General features: G+C 44.4%; 1 protein-coding gene across 4 annotated transcripts; it reads left to right on the forward strand.

Annotated features, from left to right (window-relative positions):
- The first annotated feature begins 5,642 nt into the window (after nucleotides 1–5,642).
- HMGCS1 (3-hydroxy-3-methylglutaryl-CoA synthase 1) lies at nucleotides 5,643–17,106 on the forward strand. 4 transcript variants are annotated; one of them, XM_086869970.1, is made up of 10 exons: nucleotides 5,643–6,049; nucleotides 10,252–10,709; nucleotides 11,087–11,212; nucleotides 11,729–11,893; nucleotides 12,603–12,771; nucleotides 12,891–13,061; nucleotides 13,866–13,972; nucleotides 14,349–14,474; nucleotides 14,744–14,907; nucleotides 15,303–17,106. In XM_086869970.1, exons 2-10 carry the CDS (start codon nucleotides 10,262–10,264, stop codon nucleotides 15,393–15,395), a joined length of 1,569 nt encoding a protein of 522 aa, XP_086726096.1. In that variant the 5' UTR covers nucleotides 5,643–6,049; nucleotides 10,252–10,261; the 3' UTR covers nucleotides 15,396–17,106. The 4 variants fall into 4 exon arrangements, with proteins under 4 accessions (XP_086726096.1, XP_086726099.1, XP_086726098.1 ...); XM_086869972.1 differs by lacking the exon at nucleotides 5,643–6,049 and adding an exon at nucleotides 8,957–9,409 and having other exon boundaries at nucleotides 15,303–16,443; XM_086869969.1 differs by lacking the exon at nucleotides 5,643–6,049 and adding an exon at nucleotides 8,966–9,036 and having other exon boundaries at nucleotides 15,303–16,443.
- Nucleotides 17,107–17,244: the final 138 nt, after the last annotated feature.

Raw genomic sequence — 17,244 nt, forward strand, 5'->3', positions numbered from 1 at the left:
ACAGTTCGGCTACCCAGTCCATAGCCCTCTTCTGTTCAGCACTGCCTTCTCCTGTGTGGCACAGTCCTGATTCCCTCCCTCATTCCTTGAAAACTTCAAACTAATTTAGTATTTCCACAAACACATTTCATCAACAGCTCTTCTCACAGACACCTATAGAGTAAGCAGCTAAAAAGGAAGAAGAGAGATATCTTTAAAAGAGTAAGTGCCATAGAATGCAACATCTCATAAGCCAAAAATACTTCATATAGCAGCTTAATTCCACTCTTTCTCCTCCCAGCAATTACTGTTTTTTTTTTTCAATCACTGCATTGCACTTATTTAAGTTCCTTAGACTTGCCTCTAGTGTTTGCTTTGAAATTTTTATGTAAAACTACAACCTGCAAGCACGGCAGAAAGCAAGGCTGATGATGGGGGATAGAAGCAGCTGCCGGGAGTTCCCCTGTATAAGAGAGCTGATGAACAACTGCAGCAAGGTCACTAGAGATAAACAGCATACTCCTACAGATGCAAATCTGGGGAAAGAAACCTGACTCCCTCCAAAAGAGATAAGAGAAACAATTACTGTTCTTATGAGCCAACTGTCTTCTGACAGGGATGAGGCAACTGATATAATTCTTCTTCCAGATCCTAGGGAATAATTTGTACAGCATGTACACTGGCATGGCTCCATCTTCTGCCTGCTGGAATAGCATACAGGAAGTCTGCTGCTGGGAGCAGGAGCTGGAGCTGCCCTTTCTGACTCTGAGCCTGCACAGAGGTTCTTCCTCCCAAGGCTGTGCTTGGCACACTGCTGATGCAGACTATGTGACCCTGGCTAATGGATGCTGAAATGGCACATGCTTTCAACCACTCCATTTGCATTGCCTGGACACCACATGGATAATTAGCTAATGAGTATCACACAGAATCCAATCTCCCTGGGCCCAGGTCAACAGAGCACCAGGAATGCAAAATTGCTGAAGCACTTTACAATATGGCATCAACATATATTATATTACTCTTTCTGGCAGTTCCATTTTCTTCCTCATGTTCTGCTCTGCATTTCAGATTTTGAATCTTCTTGCTTCCTTCAGATTTCTACATGGGTTTATGACGGCATCTCAGGTCCTCAGAGCTGTGCCATCAGTGGTGTCATCAATGGTACCAAAAGCTGTGCCATCAACCAGTGACCTTTAGAGTGTATACACAACATACTAATACCCTAATTTCCATGGCTGTGCTATGGGAGAGAGCATTTCACAGGATTAGAGTATGGAACAACCTTTCCAGGGGAAGGGGAAGGGGAAGGGGAAGGGGAAGGGGAAGGGGAAGGGGAAGGGGAAGGGGAAGGGGAAGGGGAAGGGGAAGGGGAAGGGGAAGGGGAAGGGGAAGGGGAAGGGGAAGGGGAAGGGGAAGGGGTCTGTGCTGGTTTAGGTACAGGCTGCTGGGAAGCTCCATGCACTCTTGGCTTGCAGACCTGTCCTCTGGCACTTGTAGGATCAGAGCACAGCTGCAGTTCTCTTTCCTATTTGGAAAGCAGTACAGATACTAGGTGGTAACTTGTTTTTGTGCTGCCAGCTTTTCTGGACTCCAAATCTCTGATTCTTACCAATTTAGCAATTCCTTCTCTGTATTCAAAATTAAAGACCCAGCCAGATCTGCAACTCAAATGTTATTGAAATATTTGCATTTACTGGACCTACTTTAAAAGACAGGCTTTTATAATTTTGTTTACATCTTCCAGCTCTTCAATGTGATATCTTCTATCAGGTTCTCCTGGAACCAGTAGATCAAACTGAGATATTATGAGATTACAAAGTTCACTTCCTGCTGCCAGCTGTATTTCAAGTTTTGGTTCCTCTGCATTCTTCTGTCATTCAATCTAAAAGGAAAAAAAACTTCCTTCCCTGATACTGGTGTATGAAGTACCAAAACAGCACTTGAAAGATCCACTGCCTCATATAGTTTCATTTATCCCTGAATGCTGACACACAAATATGTAGAAGAAAAGTCTTCCAGTGTCCAAACCTTCACTTGAGTGACCTCATATTCTCTGTACCTGAGCATTATTTTTGACCTTTGCTATTTTGTACTTGGCAACAAAATAAAATCAATGCCCCTTTCGCTAAAGTCATCTCAACATCTTGTTATGTGGAAGAGATTATTAGGGCACATAGCTTTGTTTTCCCTAAAAATGCTGAATAAAGCTCTCTTTTCAAAGGGTTTAGGTGCTTAAAAGGTTTAGTTGGATGCATTTGAAAACCCCAGTGAGTATTTTAGTGGCTTAGAAGTGTAACTTTCATCCAGTTAAGTCCAAATTAGGCTTGTAATTAATATTCTTGAGAATTCCAATAAAGGCACTTATAAGCACTTTTAAGAAACAGCTTAACAGATTATTATCATCTGGCTTTTTCATTTATTTTAAGAGTTATTAACTTAATGTGACAGCCTCTAAGTCTTTAGGGTACTTAAAAAAAAATCACAGCTATCATTGCTCAAGAACTGCCAAACAGAAGCAAAGTTGGGTCTATTAAGGCAAAACCAACACCCTCAATTTGATACTCTTGCTTAAAACTAGAAGTCACACTAGAGTCATAAAACTGCAAATACTTTCCTTTCTTTAAAAACAGCACCAGGTTAGGAGTTACCACACACTTTTACGCGGCTGAAAAATGTTGGTAGAGGCTCAAATTCAAATCCATCTTTTACCAAAACAGCCTGGATTTTAAGAGAGGGAGAGAATACATGCTTGCCCTCTGACTAGCACATCTCTACATGTTTCTGAGACAATCCTGAGTTATGCTGAGTTTCTTTGGTAGCACCATCTTTATTAAAACAACCTGTCCCTTCTTAGGTTTCTATTTCTAAGTTTACTGAGGTGCAGCATTCATTTTGGTGCATTAGTCCAAATTAACAAACAGAATTTGCAGATACAATTTTTGATTGAATATCTCCCTGGGTAGACTGGTTAAGCTCTATATCCATGAAAGAGAAATGACCGGCATTCTCAGTAGCTGGGCTGGAAATCGTGCAATCACATGTCTCGAGTACAATTTGGTTAGAGAACTACAATTAATTAACTAAGATGTTTGGAATAAGATTCACCAACAACTTTAATGATATTAAAGCAGTCTTTATGAGAAATTAGTTTAAAACTGTTGTAGACTATTGCAACAGCAGCATAGGCAGATCCTTTCTTGTGAAGAAACAATTGTGATTTTTTATAAATATTCCCTTGTAATACAGTCTGTGGCAGGAAAAGCAAACTGTCATAAAACTGAATAAAAAGAATAACAGTATTGACAACAATTACAAAGTAAACTTCACTGATTAATAAGAAAAAGTAGGTTCCAGATCTTAGGCTATAAAGAATTAGTCATCAAACCAGTCTGCAAGAGGAGGACGTCTGGACTTGATATAAATTTAAATTAGCATCTGGATCCATAAACATCCTGAGGAGACAAAAATAATGCTTTTAGCAGTGTAAAGACCAGGTAAATCTCTAAATAGAGAGTAGAGACACATAGACCATGGGAAAGAAAGCAATAATATGGATCACCACCCCAAGCTAATCTTCATAATTTTGGCAGGGTTTCTTTATGACATCTGTAGAAGATCATTAAAAGAAGATTCTTTTTTAAGATCTGTGTTTAGTGTTGACTATACACGCACAAAAAAAAAAAAAATTTGATCCAATTCTGACTTCACCATTTTGAAAGCAATTAAGACATTTATCAGAAAGAAACCCTGCATCTGACTGCAGGCTCGCAGGCGAGCAGGTTTGCATTGTCAGGAGCAGCAAGAGTAGGCACAGCCAGAGCTGTGACAAGGCAGCAGGCAGGGCAGTGACCTCACCAAGGGCACCCTCTCACAGTGCCCAAACATGTAGAGCAGGAGCAGTGACAGCAAAACAGGGTCAACCAAGAGTCCAGGTTTCCAGACAAGTCTGTAAAGATGAGTAGGTCAGAGGTGAAGGTGGGAAGTCAAGTCACTGGGTCAGGATCAGCAAGAGTTGTACCAGGCACAGGCACATTCATGGTACCACTCTGGCAATGGCCTAAGTTTGACTGCCATCTCAAGTGAAAGGAAAGAGGTGGCCAAGGAGTCTCCTCACAGCTCTGTCACACTTCTTTCTCCAGGGCAGCCCCATTTCAGGCTATCTGAGATGTAGGAACCAGTGCTGGTCTTGTTCATAGGCAGCTGAGACCCCAGGGAGCAGGGAAGTGGACCGTTCCTTCTGCTCCCTGGCACCTCATCTGTAAAACCAGGGCAATCCAGGCATCCTTGTGGCAGGAAACATTTTGCCACCAAGCACATATTGAGAAGTTGGCATTAGGAGCCCATTTTGACATCTAGAACAAGGATACAGCTCTGTTTCTCATTTTTTGGTTTTGTGTTGTTTTGGGTTTGTTTGTTTGTTTTGTTGTTTTGGGTTTGGTTTTTTTTGTTGGTTGGTTGGTTGGTTGGTGGTGGGGCTTTTTTTTGGGTTTTTTTGTTTGTTTGTTGTTTTTTGGGGTTTTTGGGGTGGGGTTTTGTGGGGTTTTTTGTGGTTTGTTTTTCAGTAGGAATGGACAAGAAGAAGGAATTGAAGCTCTAGAGTCCCAGAGCAGAGGATGAACTTTCCTGGTAAATCCCTTTTGTCTGTAGGCACAGGAGGTAACAGTGCGTCTACATGATGTAACTATGCCACCACCTACTGAGTTTGCATTTTGTCAACATGTTTTTTTTCAGAATAACAAATGGGACTGGCTTGTAACAGCGACTGGCACAAGCTTATCAGGAGGCTGCAGGGCAGCAGGTACAAACGAAACTTCTCTTGATTTCTCAGTAGTATTTCTCAATCCTGGCACTACAGATAGTTCTGTGACAAATCTGTGATGATTTTGCATGACAATGGAACAACAGTTACAAGTTCAAAACAGACTGAACAAGCAGGACAGGAGTTAACACTTTCAGTTATGGCTTTCCATTTCCTTAGCAGTATTTTTACCTGTCCCTAAGATGGTGGTTTAACACCCTGGAGTGGTGAGAGGTGAGCAAGGTGGTGTCTTCTGCTGGCTTCAGCAGTCAGATCTTACAGAACCTGACAGCTGCCAAGGGTGTACATTTCCTTGACTTGAGCAGTGGTTTATGAGACAATTATCCAAGCTACAAAATTTGTGTTTAACTTTTGTCAAGCAGTTTCCCATCTGCAACAAAGGTTTGTGCTCCCAGTTCTCTGTGGGTGTGCAGCAATGGATTAGATGAAAATAAATCCTAGCACGGCCTACAGGCAAGCGAGGCTGGCAGGAGGAACCCACACAATGTCAATTTGCCAGACAGCAGTAACCCCGTGATGTGCGGCTTGGCACACGGAGGATTTAAGAGATCGGACGAAAAAGTTACGGGAAGATCCAGGGCAGGGCAGGGCAGGGCAGGGCAGGGCATCCGTCACATCCTCCGTGAAGTAATTCTGCTGGCAGAGCCCCGTGCGAGCCCCGGTGCCGGGGCACGCCGGGGTCAGGATATGCCGGGCCGGGACACTGGACGGGCGGGAACCGGGACAAACTGGGTCAGGAATGGGCCGGGGCCGGGATGCGCCGGGGCCTGGGAGCGGCGGGGCCGGGATAGCCCGGGCGGCTCCGGCCGGGACACGCGGACACTCCCGTTGCCAGGCAACCGCCTCGCGCCCGGCCCGAGCCCGTCCTACCCTCACCCGCGGTCGGCCGCGCGCTGTCATTGGCTGTTCCCGCACGGCGCGCGGCTCCCATTGGGCATTCGCCGCCTCTGCCGTGTCCCCATTGGTGCACCGCCCTCTGCCCACGCCGCGTCACTTTCTCACGCCATTCCCCCCGCCCGCTCCGCCCGCCGCGCGCTGGGTGGGGGGCGGGACCTGACCCGGCGACGGTTTTGATTGGCGGAAGGCGCTGCCGCTCAGGCGGCGCTCCGGGCGGCAGGCGGTGCAGCTGCTTAAAGGGGCCGCACGCCCGCCGGAGGCCGGTGCTGTCTTGAGCGCGTGCGGAGCCACACCGGGAGCAACAACGGGAGCGACATCGGGAACGACACCGGGAACCATCACCTCCGACGGGTGAGCGCGGCTCGGGCCTCGGAGGCACTCGGGCCGGGAGCGAAGGACTGCGGAGCCGCGTGGGGGAAGCACGCGAGGGGCGGCGGGTCTGGGAGATGGAGCCGCATGCAGGGTCGGCATAGCTGGGAGCAGCTTTCAGTGGATGCGAGCGTGTTCGGAGGGACGCCCGTAGCGTGGCAGGGGGGAAATTAAAAAAAAATAGTTAAAAAAAGCCATAAATAGATGGGGGGTGGAAAGGATAAAAAACACCCCAAAAAGGTGTGTCAGGGTGTCCTAACTTAGGTGTCACCCCACATCCCGCTCCGGCCGCTGTCCCGAGCATCACGGCCCGTGGGGCGGCGCAACGGGCGGCGCTCACTGCCCGGGCAACCAGGTGCCTCCCGAAAGAATCGCATCCCGGAATGGAGGTCCCGGCCGCTGTCTCCCGTCCTGCCCTCGGGGGAGGCCCCCGGCTGTGTGAGCTGCGGTGAGCGGCTGCTGCGGGGTTCCGCCGGGCTCTGCCTCGGAGGCAAGCGAGAAGCCTTCGGTGTGTTCCCTAATTGCCTCTCAATGTCGCGACAGCCTCGCCCTCCCAAGCCGGGGAAGGCGGACTGAGAGCGTCTCCCTGACCACGCCACCTCCCGCCGCCCAAGCAAAGGCAGCCGGGTTCTGCCCCAAGGGATGCCGCAGCCTTCTTTCCTGATGGCGTTTGCCGCAGGGTGTGGGCATCCCGGCGCCCACCCGTGTTGCCGGAGCCCCGTGCTCGGATGTGCCGCCATCCCCGCGGGTGGGGCCGCACGGCTCCGTCCAAGGTTCCGTCGCCGCGACTCTGCGCGGTTTGCCTGTATGCCGGCGCACGGAGGCGGGCGCGCATCCCGCTGGGATGCCTGTCCCGGCCCATCCCGGTGCCCGCAGCCGAGCGTCCCGCGGGGATGTGGCCGCGGTCCGGGCGGACGCGGCGACCTCTGGTGGCGGCACGGGTTGGTGCGCGCGAGTGTTACCTGCGGGGACGAGCCGGTGATGTCACTGCCGGGGCTGCCACGAGCACACCCGTCCCACTGGTGCTTTGGAGCCAAAGGCATCGCTTGTGGCAGACAAGGCCGGGACTTATTTTCTACCTTTGAGTGAACTGTTCCGTTAGAATTAAAAATTAGGCAGGAAATAACAGAATCAAATTATTGACATAATATGCTCAAATTCCCAAAGAAAACAATAATGCTACCAGTCATTATGAGCGAACATGTTTCTGGTGACACAAGAAGAAAGCAGGGGCTTGTCTTGCGCTTCTTGTTCATTCCCAGCAGAATCGTATAGAGACACGAAACAAAGCATGTTTCTCATTTCCATAAATCAAAGCATTTGGGGTTCTTGTTCTTTTAAAACAAATCATACTTTTGAGAAAGTTTTAATTTCCAGTAGAAACTCAATGATAGAATGTTGTTTGCTGTTTGACCAGGGAGACAAAAGACTGTCTGTTTTACTCTGAGTAAACAATTTTTTTTCTGTAATGACTGACTCAAGATGCCATATGTTCCATTTTTTTCAGTGGTCAGAGTATGCTTACAAAGCCATGCTTCTCATGGCAGCACAGCCCGATAGCCCAGACTGCTGCCCTGCTAGGTGTGACTGGTGAGCTTGGTATTTGGTGAGCCTGGGAACGTGACAGAAACTCCCTCCCTTTTGTGTTCTGCACAAAGTTTTCTGATGAGAGAACTGCAGCGAGTGATATCACTTAAATGCCAGTTTTGGCATCTCAAAGTTCTGTAAGGAGCAAGCACTGAAAACATTGGTTTTCATTAGCTCTCACCAATAATGCAATACCTTTTGGCATACTGGTTTTCCCAGTAATTCACTGCCTGCTTAAAAGCTGCTGTTCTCCCATGCCTGTTATTTGTCAAGTCCATTACATGCTCCATGCAGGCTTCAGGGAGACCTCACTGTGCCCTTTCAGTACTTACAATGAGCTTAGAAGGAGAGGGGCTTGTCCAAAAATGTGTAGTGACAGGACAAGGGGCAATGCTTTCAAACTGAAAGAGCATATGTGTAGATGAGATATAGGGAAGAAATTATTTTCTGTGAGGGTGGTGGGGCACTGGCACACTTTGCCCAGAAGAGCTGTGATGCCCCATCCCTGGAAGTGTTTAAATCCAGGCTGGATACATTGAGCAACTTGGTCTAGTGGAAGGTGTGCCAGCCTATCACAGGGGGCTTGGAATGAGATGATCTCTAAGGTCCCTTTCAACCCAAACTATTCAATAATTTTTGTATAAATCTTGAATAAAGTTAAGCCTTTTCAGATTCTCTGCAGCTTCCAACTTTAAGCTTTCTAGCCCTTGCAGCAACAGTGAGCTCCACTCTGGGTACATGGCTCACCCTCAGTGTGGCTGCCAGACATTGATGAACTGGAATAAGACACAGCGCTTGGAGCCAAGTTTTGTACCCCGGCGCTGCTCTGTGTCCCCAAGCCGTGTGTGTGATTAGTTCACGGTGCTGCTGAGCAGGGACATCCCTTGGCCCCCGCAGCTCCTGGGGACTCTCTGGACCAGCACACTCCCTCCCCTGGCCCTGGCTTCAGCGAATCGGTGATGGCCACTCTACTAATAGCATCAGCCTGCTGCTGTACCGAAAAAAATCCAAGTTTCCAGGAGGCACGAATAACGATGGTTTGGCTCAGTTTGTGGGTTATTTTATCTGTCTAGTTTAAAGCAAAATGCGGCGATACGGCGCCGCCTCACTTTGCAAGCAGAAGCGAGGTGACGAGGGATTGTCCAAAATAACAAACGAAAAAAGCCAAAACCACACAGGAAGCCTCCCCACAGCGGGATTTTGGGTGCTGGCGAATTCAGTTGTATGTCCTGACCGGGGTTTTTGACCGAGTCAGGCGGCCAAGCCAAGCGCGCTGTCCCACTGCTTCCCTCACGCTGCGGTGAGGCGGCTGCCGCGCATGCGCACTGCCCGCGGGGCGCATGCGCACTACGGTAGGAGCAGGCCATGGGATTCCGCAGCGTGTAAGAGGCGGGCGGCGTGAGGGGCAGAGGGGGGACGGCGGGAGGATGGCTGGGCTGAGCCGAGCCGGGCTGAGCCGACCTGAGCCGGGTTGAGCCGAGCCAGACTCGGCTCGCGTTGGCTCGGCTCGGCTCAGCCCAGCCTGCGGCTGAGGCGCGCTGTGACCCCCTGTACGGTCCTGCCTGGCGCCCGGGTACCCTGTGGATAACCTTGAGGTGGTGGGGCGGCGGCAGGGGGCACAAGCAAGGTGAAATGGTTCTTTTGCTTAAAACTGCGCAGTGCGCTATAGGGCCGTTCTTTGTCCGTTTACGCAGCTGGTTCTGGCTTCTGGAAGCTTGGAGCTGGGTACGGAAGGGATGAGTGCCCTGTCAGGATGTAAGCCGAGGAACATGGTGCCGGGCTGTGGAATTGAGGGAGGGTTGTAGTATTAGGGTATAGGGTGTCCGTGGGAGTAGTAAATCCTCAAGTGTGGTGACAGGAAAGCTGGGTTAGAATAAGGAAACTCAGCCTATCAGGAAGAACACTGTTAATCTCAGCCCATGAAAGAGTCCTCAGGCTTGGGAGTGCCAGTGTTCTAGAATGCCAAAATAGAGTATGCAACAAGTAAAAAAACCTGAAAAGAACACCAACACCCCCCCCTAAAACCAAAAAAACAAACCTTGCTTGGAAATAATTCTGCCTTGTTGCAAGTATAAACAAAACAAAGTGACCTATATCACTTTGTTTGAAAATAAAAATTATTTTGAAGGGTCCCAGCCTGTTTTAAGATGGCGATTTTCTAGTAAGAGTTTTCAACTGGTAATGCTAATAAAAATGTCCAATGTTCCTAGCTTGGTTATATGCAAAATTGAGACTTTGCATATAAGCAAAAGTAAGATATTGAACATTTATGTCTCAAACACTTAACACTCGGTGTGTGTTTTGCTTCAGAAAGATAGCTTTGGGGTTAACCTACATCTCCAGGGCTGAAATCTATTTATAGGCTTATATATAAGTATTTTCCCTTAATAAAAAAAAATCTTACAAAACTCTGATGATGTTTACAGAATGTTTGTACTGAAGCTTCACCAGAGGCAAAGGCTTGCCTTTTGCAAATGACCTTATAGAGTACGTGCAACACAACTCTCTCTGTACAATTACAGGAACTGAAAGTAAGTTTGTCTAAATATATGTGAGTGAATTACATGGTTTTGTGGCTTTCTTTTTTTTCCTTAAAGATCTGCCACGATGCCTGGGTCTCTTCCAGTGAATGCTGAATCCTGTTGGCCCAAAGATGTGGGAATTGTGGCACTGGAAATATATTTTCCCTCTCAGTATGTTGACCAGACAGAGCTGGAGAAGTATGATGGTGTGGATGCTGGGAAGTACACCATTGGGCTAGGCCAGGCAAGGATGGGGTTCTGCTCTGACCGTGAAGATATCAATTCCCTCTGCTTGACTGTGGTTCAGAAGCTCATGGAGAGGAATAACCTTTCCTATGATTGTATTGGGAGATTAGAAGTTGGAACGGAGACCATAATTGACAAATCAAAGTCTGTGAAGACTGTCCTGATGCAGCTTTTTGAAGAGTCTGGTAATACAGATGTAGAAGGAATCGACACCACCAATGCATGCTATGGAGGCACTGCTGCTCTTTTTAATGCCATTAATTGGATTGAGTCCAGTTCCTGGGATGGTAAGTCAAGGGTATTTTTTTGAAAAGTTACATCATCCTTACATCAGACTGCCTTACAATGACAGTGATCATGCTTAACCGTATAAAATCCAGAGGGTGAACTGTTTTTCTCTTCGGAAGTCCTTTTCTTAAATGCCCTGGGCATTTGCCTCTAGTTCAGTTACAGTGTGAAGAATAAGGACATAGCTACTAATGCAAAGGTCTTCTGTAAATTTTGGTGATTGCCAATTGAAATGTGTGAGAAAAGTCAAAATTGACAAGCCCTTTAATCGTGATGTTATCTCCACAATAACTGAAGTCTAAAAATTGTTGATGGATGTTATGGTGTGCCAGACTCATGGCTCCTTCTCACCATTTTTCCTGTCTGTTTTTCCCAGGACGTTATGCCCTCGTGGTGGCTGGAGATATCGCTGTGTATGCCTCTGGAAATGCCAGGCCCACTGGGGGAGCTGGTGCTGTTGCAATGCTGGTTGGACCAAATGCACCGTTGATTTTTGAGAGAGGTTAGTCCTGTGGGAGGACATACACTGTTCAGGTCAGATTACTGCATTTCCCTGGAGCCTCTTCCCTGGCTTTTGTGCCTTGCTGAAGCGGTAGATTAACTCCCACTAATTTTGGAAATTGTTCTTTGCCTTCTTTTGCTCTGGGCTAACTCAGCCAAGTCCTGTTACAGGACATGTCAGAGAACAATTAGAGGTGCTCCTATTTGTTTATTTCCTTGAGGATTCTCCAGTAAAATTGATTGAGTAATACAAGAGCTGAATAAAACAGCATTCAACTTCCAGGACAATATGACAATCCTTTATTGCATGTGTTTGTCATGCTCAGTCGTACTCTAATGTACAGGCTGTTGTGGACTGTGTGAAACCTTACCTTAAAAGGCCAGAAGTGCCTTAAAAAAACTGCTGAATTGGGGCCAAAACTGCTTCTTTTCCCATGTGTGCCAATTTACACATCCCAATTGACTCAAAGCAGCTGAATTAACTAATTTTCAACTTTTGTTGATTTCTATCCACCAGGATTGCGTGGAACCCACATGCAGCATGCGTATGACTTCTATAAACCAGACATGGTCTCTGAATATCCTGTAGTGGATGGCAAGCTCTCCATACAGTGCTACCTCAGTGCATTAGACCGCTGCTACACCGTCTATCGCAACAAAATCCACGCCCAGTGGCAAAAGGGTGCGTAGCCTTCTCCTGATGATACTGCAAGATTGGCAGATGCTGGAGTGTGTACTACACAGACAGTTTTATTATCTGATCTAAAAACTAGTCTGTGAGTCTCTTCATGTTTGTATGTTTTGAAGTAATTGAAATGTTTGCTCTATCCTGTACAAAATCATTTATGTCTGTTCTGGCATGCTAAATTCATGACAGTGTGTAAGCAGTAGTCTTTACAGGCATTTGTTGGTATAACATATAATGCCTTGGTTAAAAGCATACTGTTACCTACCTCCATCCAGGCTTCTAAGAAACTTATGTTAATATTTAAATGTTATGTAATTATACAGATTTTTTTAACTCAACATGTTTAATGATTGCTTCAGTTATATTAAGAGGCATAGATATGAAGAGAGGCAAATTAAATAGATTATTATGTGAAAATAATAATCTGGGTAGAAATACAGAGATTCTGTTAAACATAGCTTTTTGTTCTAGAGAAAGTGCTAACATTGTTACCTGCTACAAAAGGTGGTAAAAAAAGAATTCTTTAATAGAAGCAGTTCAGTGTGTTAAGTGCACTTGATGGCAGTAGTATTACTTGTGTGTTTGTGTCTTTTCTATGCAAACATGTTAAGATGACTGGTGTTTTGCCGGCTCCCTGCTTTATTTCCATAATTGAAGTGAGTACTAAACATAGGTTGTAACACAACACTTTTGCCACTTCCAGAGGGGATGGACAGACATTTTACCTTGAATGACTTTGGGTTCATGATCTTCCATTCTCCGTACTGTAAACTGGTACAGAAATCTGTGGCTAGACTCTTGCTGAATGACTTTCTCAGTGACCAGAACCCAGAAACAGCAACTGGTATTTTCAGTGGTCTGGAAGCTTTCAGGTGAGAATGGCTGCTGTCTTCCTTATTCACATAATCTGTTACACATCTAAGGTGTGTTTTTACTTTCTGCGATTTTAGTAACTGTTTCTGAACTTTTTGTTTTCTTTTCTTTTGAATAGGGATATAAAACTTGAAGATACATACTTTGACAGAGATGTGGAAAAAGCTTTTATGAAAGCTAGTACAGAGCTCTTCAATCAGAAAACCAAAGCTTCATTACTTGTATCCAATCAGAATGGAAATATGTATACCCCTTCAGTCTATGGTTGCCTTGCTTCTCTTCTAGCCCAGTAAGAATAAAATTGGGAAAAGCTGTTTATGAATAAGGTCATAAAAGTTTTTTTTCAGAAAGTCTTTTGTAAAAGCATCATTTAGCAAACCTTTTCTTATGAGACTTCCTTAAGCAGAAAAATTAAAGCTAAAACACAATTCTGCACATACATTCAGTTCAAGTGATAAGCAGATTGAAAATGTCTGTGTCAGAAGCTGATCAAAAACAGCTGCTTACTGCCTTGCAGAGTAGGATGTTATTTGTAAGGTAGCGTCTGTTCTCAGCCCCAACTTTCCCCCGGCTCTTTCTTCCCCTAGAAGCATTCCTGAAGTGGAAAAAAAATCTGAATCTTCTCTATCTTACTGTAATAAGCAAAGCTAAATTAAATTAGCATTTAATTAAAGTGGTTTTTTTTCTAATACAGTCTTTTGCAAAATCATATTAAGTTTACATTAAACCACTCCTGGGTTTTCTCTTTTTTCCTTTTTTCTTTATTTTCCTTTATTCTGACGTTGACTTCCAGGATGTGGTTTTGGGGTTATTTTTGGCTTTAGTTTGCTTAAGAATGAAATCTGTTTGCCTTCATAATATTCTGGGCATTTCTCAGGCATGTTTTGCTCTAGGCAGCTTTCTAACTCATCACATAACAGCAGTATTTGAATATGCTTTTAAAAGTCTGTATTTATGCATATAGTATGTTAAATGTGTATTATAGACATTATACTTTTCTGGTTGATTTCCAAAGCTAGATGCAGTTTCTAGTTATTTAAAACTGTCACTTTGGCTTAATTGTGACTTTTAAAAGCCGTTGTATGATTTGCAGGTACACCCCAGAGCAGCTTGCGGGACAGAGAATCAGTGTGTTCTCATATGGCTCTGGTTTTGCTGCTACCCTGTATTCCATCAGGGTGACACAGGATGCCACTCCTGGTGAGTGACTCGAGGTTACATCAACTGCCTCCCTTGCTCAGCTTGCTCTTATAAGAGCTGGTAGGTTGTTACACAACCTACCAGCATAAGAAAACCTGCAGGGCAGTGTCTTAATGACAGCAATGCCACACTGAGAGTATCCAGCTTCAGGGAGTGTTTAAGTGTCTCCTTGAACAAACAAATAATAGCCTTCAAACTCTGTTAAATGTTTTGAGTTGGTAATTGGGAATATTTTTAAATGACTAGTACTTCAGATTCTGTAATGCAAAGTACTTTGAATGGGGTGTACTTTTCATTTCATGTGAATGAAATGTTCACATACCAGTGTGCAGTTCTCAATACTGATTCTGCCTTACATGATGATTCTATATTGCAGGTTCTGCACTGGACAAAATAACTGCCAGCCTTTCTGATCTCAAAACAAGACTTGACTCAAGAAAATGTGTTGCACCTGATGTCTTTGCTGAAAACATGAAGCTCAGACAGGAAACACACCATTTAGGTAAGAACCTAATAAATGTCGGTCATACCTAGTCCTAGAGCAAAATGCTTATCACTTTATCCACCTGACTAAATGATTAGGGTGTAGAATGAAGGAAATGTCTGACTCTTTCTGCTTCTTCGTAGCTTATGTTCATTTGGCCCAACATATCTAAAGTAAAAATACTGGCTTGCTTTTTTCTGTCTCAGTGCATCCAATCTGCAAAGGCGTGCATTGGGTGAAAAACTTGCCGGGAAGCAACTAACAGTGTGTTCCTTCCTTTCTTACAGCCAATTATATTCCGCAGTGTTCAGTGGAGGATCTCTTTGAAGGAACATGGTACCTTGTGCGTGTGGATGAGAAACACAGGAGAACTTACGCCCGGCGCCCACTTATGAGCGATGGACCTCTGGAAGCAAGAGTTGGAGTTGTCCACCCAGGCGTTGTTCATGAGGTGAACACTCGGCACTCTTTTAAAGTTTGATGTAAATGGTGGAACCATTTACATCTTTCTCTTAGCATGTGCATGTATGTTAAAAGGAAGTGGTTTTACGAGTTACCTTGAATACTTTGTTAACATGTAACATACAAGCCAGAAGTAAAAAGTTGAAACTGCGATTTTAAAAAGTACATTTCATCATAAAAAGAACAAAACTGCTGAAGAATGAAAGAAGAACAAACTGGCTCTTCTCACACAATCTGTTTGCATGAAGCATGACCAATTTGATTGACTTAAGACAAAGCCGTCCATTGTTGCATGAATGTTGTTTGAGAGTTGGACTAGCCATGAAGTATGAATGTCTGTGAACTAGAAAACTGTATTTAATGTTTTTTTTCCCTTCTTCTTAGCACATCCCAAGCCCTGCTAAGAAAGTGCCAAGAATCCCTGCAACAACAGAATCTGAAGGCGTTACTGTCGCCATTTCCAATGGGGAGCACTAAGATACCTCTGTGAGGTGGGGAAAGAAACAAGGTGTGAGGGCAGGGTGACAGAGAGAGAGAGAAAAAGGATTGCAGTAGCACTGAAGTTTCAGTGTACAGTAGTACTTAATTGGAGCATGAAAAACTGTTTAGGCTCCTTGAAAAAAATCATCATTATATGGTGTGCTGATTTTATAGTATTTTCAGAACACTACAATCAGGAGTATATTGGAGATAGAAGGACTTGCCAGGTGCTGTGGGGATTCCTTAACATGTCTGAACTTTTTTAATTGCTGAGAAATAGCTGTAGTTTATTACAAAGTCATCATACACAGAAAGGAAAAAAAAGGAATCTTCTGCCTGCTCTTCCATGTAAAATGACTTGAAACCTACACTGTTAACTTCTACTAGTACTCAAGTGTGTGCGAAATAGTCCAAGCTTTTAATGTTAGGGTTCTCAGTGCCTTGACAGTAAGCAGTCAACCTTCTGAATACTGCAATTCTCTTTCACTTTATCACCTTCCCTTTCATCTCCCAGTCTGCCTCCCATCACCCCATTGCTTTGGGATAGGCATAGAGCCAAGAACATCTGTTTCTGGAATAGAATCTCTCTTCCCTGTCAAAATGACCGGATCAAGAACAGCTAGGCTGACAAGTGGTTTTTTTAGAAGAAACTCCGTGATCCAATTTCTTAGTTACTGTGTAATCCCTCCTAACATCTTACATGTTTTATACCTGCATTCTAAGTCACAGGAGACTGGGAGGAAAGATTTAGAAGAAGGGAGGTAGTAAATTTTTTATTCTAAAGAAAGGGGATCATTGATTTGGCACCATAATGGATTGCTTAGTAGAATATCCAAGGCAGCAGACTTTCCAAATACAATTTAGAGCTATTGTGGAGCTGTTTTAATTGGCCAGCGAAGGAAGAGACTGATGTTCATCACTTTGTCTGGAACTCCAGCCTATTAGTTGTCTTTATATAATACATTTCCAAATGACTCTTTCTCGCTTTGAATTTGGCTTTGTACTTTGCAGTTGTTCTCACTATTGTTAATACTGTAGGAGTGGAGTCTTTCATTTCTTTCCCCCTTCCCCAATGTGCAAGCTAAAGTTATCCATTTTGCAAGCAGTAGATACATATACAGTGGTTATGGGGAGTCCATTCTGGTAGATTTTTAAAGCCCAGATTGGAAGTGAACTATGATATGAGCCTTTTAAGCTTGTAATATATATATATATACATACATATATATATATATATATATTTAAGTTGAGCTAATGTACAGAATGAAGTTTCATTGAGTTTATTTCTTTGCTAATTCTACAAAGCTACATCATCTAATATAAAGTAGCAAAAAATTATTTCTGTTAATTACATTTTTTTGTGTGTGTGTAATGAAGTGTTTGTATTACCTGTCACTCACTAGGATTTGATAACTTGCTGTATTTGTACAGTCAAGCCTTGACAAATAGTTGTTTATTATAAATTGACGAATACTAATCTGTTTGTTCTGCTGAAAATGATGGAGCAATGCATGATGATAGTGTTTGCAAGTATTTTGGTTTAGGCTGCCCTCATGAAACTTAACCTTGGCACCTGTAAAACAAACTGTCATGGAACAAAGTCCATTGCTGGCAGTGGACAAGCCAAGAAGTGAGCTACTGGCACAGGCCTCACGGGTCTGTGAGGCTGATCCTTTATTAAAATAAAGTTTGAGATATTTGAAACCTGCTGGAGTAATGCTGACTTGTTCATTTTTTAGAATGGATTTCTTTTTCTTTAATAGGAAAACAGAAGCTGGCTCTGGTAAAAACTCAAAGTTGTGGGTTCACAAGCTGTGTGGACATTCTGTATCTTTCTTCTTAGTGT

The sequence above is a fragment of the Cyanistes caeruleus genome, chromosome Z, assembly GCF_971803275.1.
Source record: "Cyanistes caeruleus chromosome Z, bCyaCae1.hap1.1, whole genome shotgun sequence".
Classification (NCBI taxonomy): domain Eukaryota; kingdom Metazoa; phylum Chordata; class Aves; order Passeriformes; family Paridae; genus Cyanistes; species Cyanistes caeruleus.

Excerpts from the sequence above, each read along its gene's own strand:
- HMGCS1 (XM_086869969.1), top strand. Across the intron at positions 11,894-12,602 it reads CCACGCCCAGTGGCAAAAGG|AGGGGATGGACAGACATTTT; the intron begins GTGCGTAGCCTT and ends TGCCACTTCCAG. Across the intron at positions 14,475-14,743 it reads ACAGGAAACACACCATTTAG|CCAATTATATTCCGCAGTGT; the intron begins GTAAGAACCTAA and ends CCTTTCTTACAG.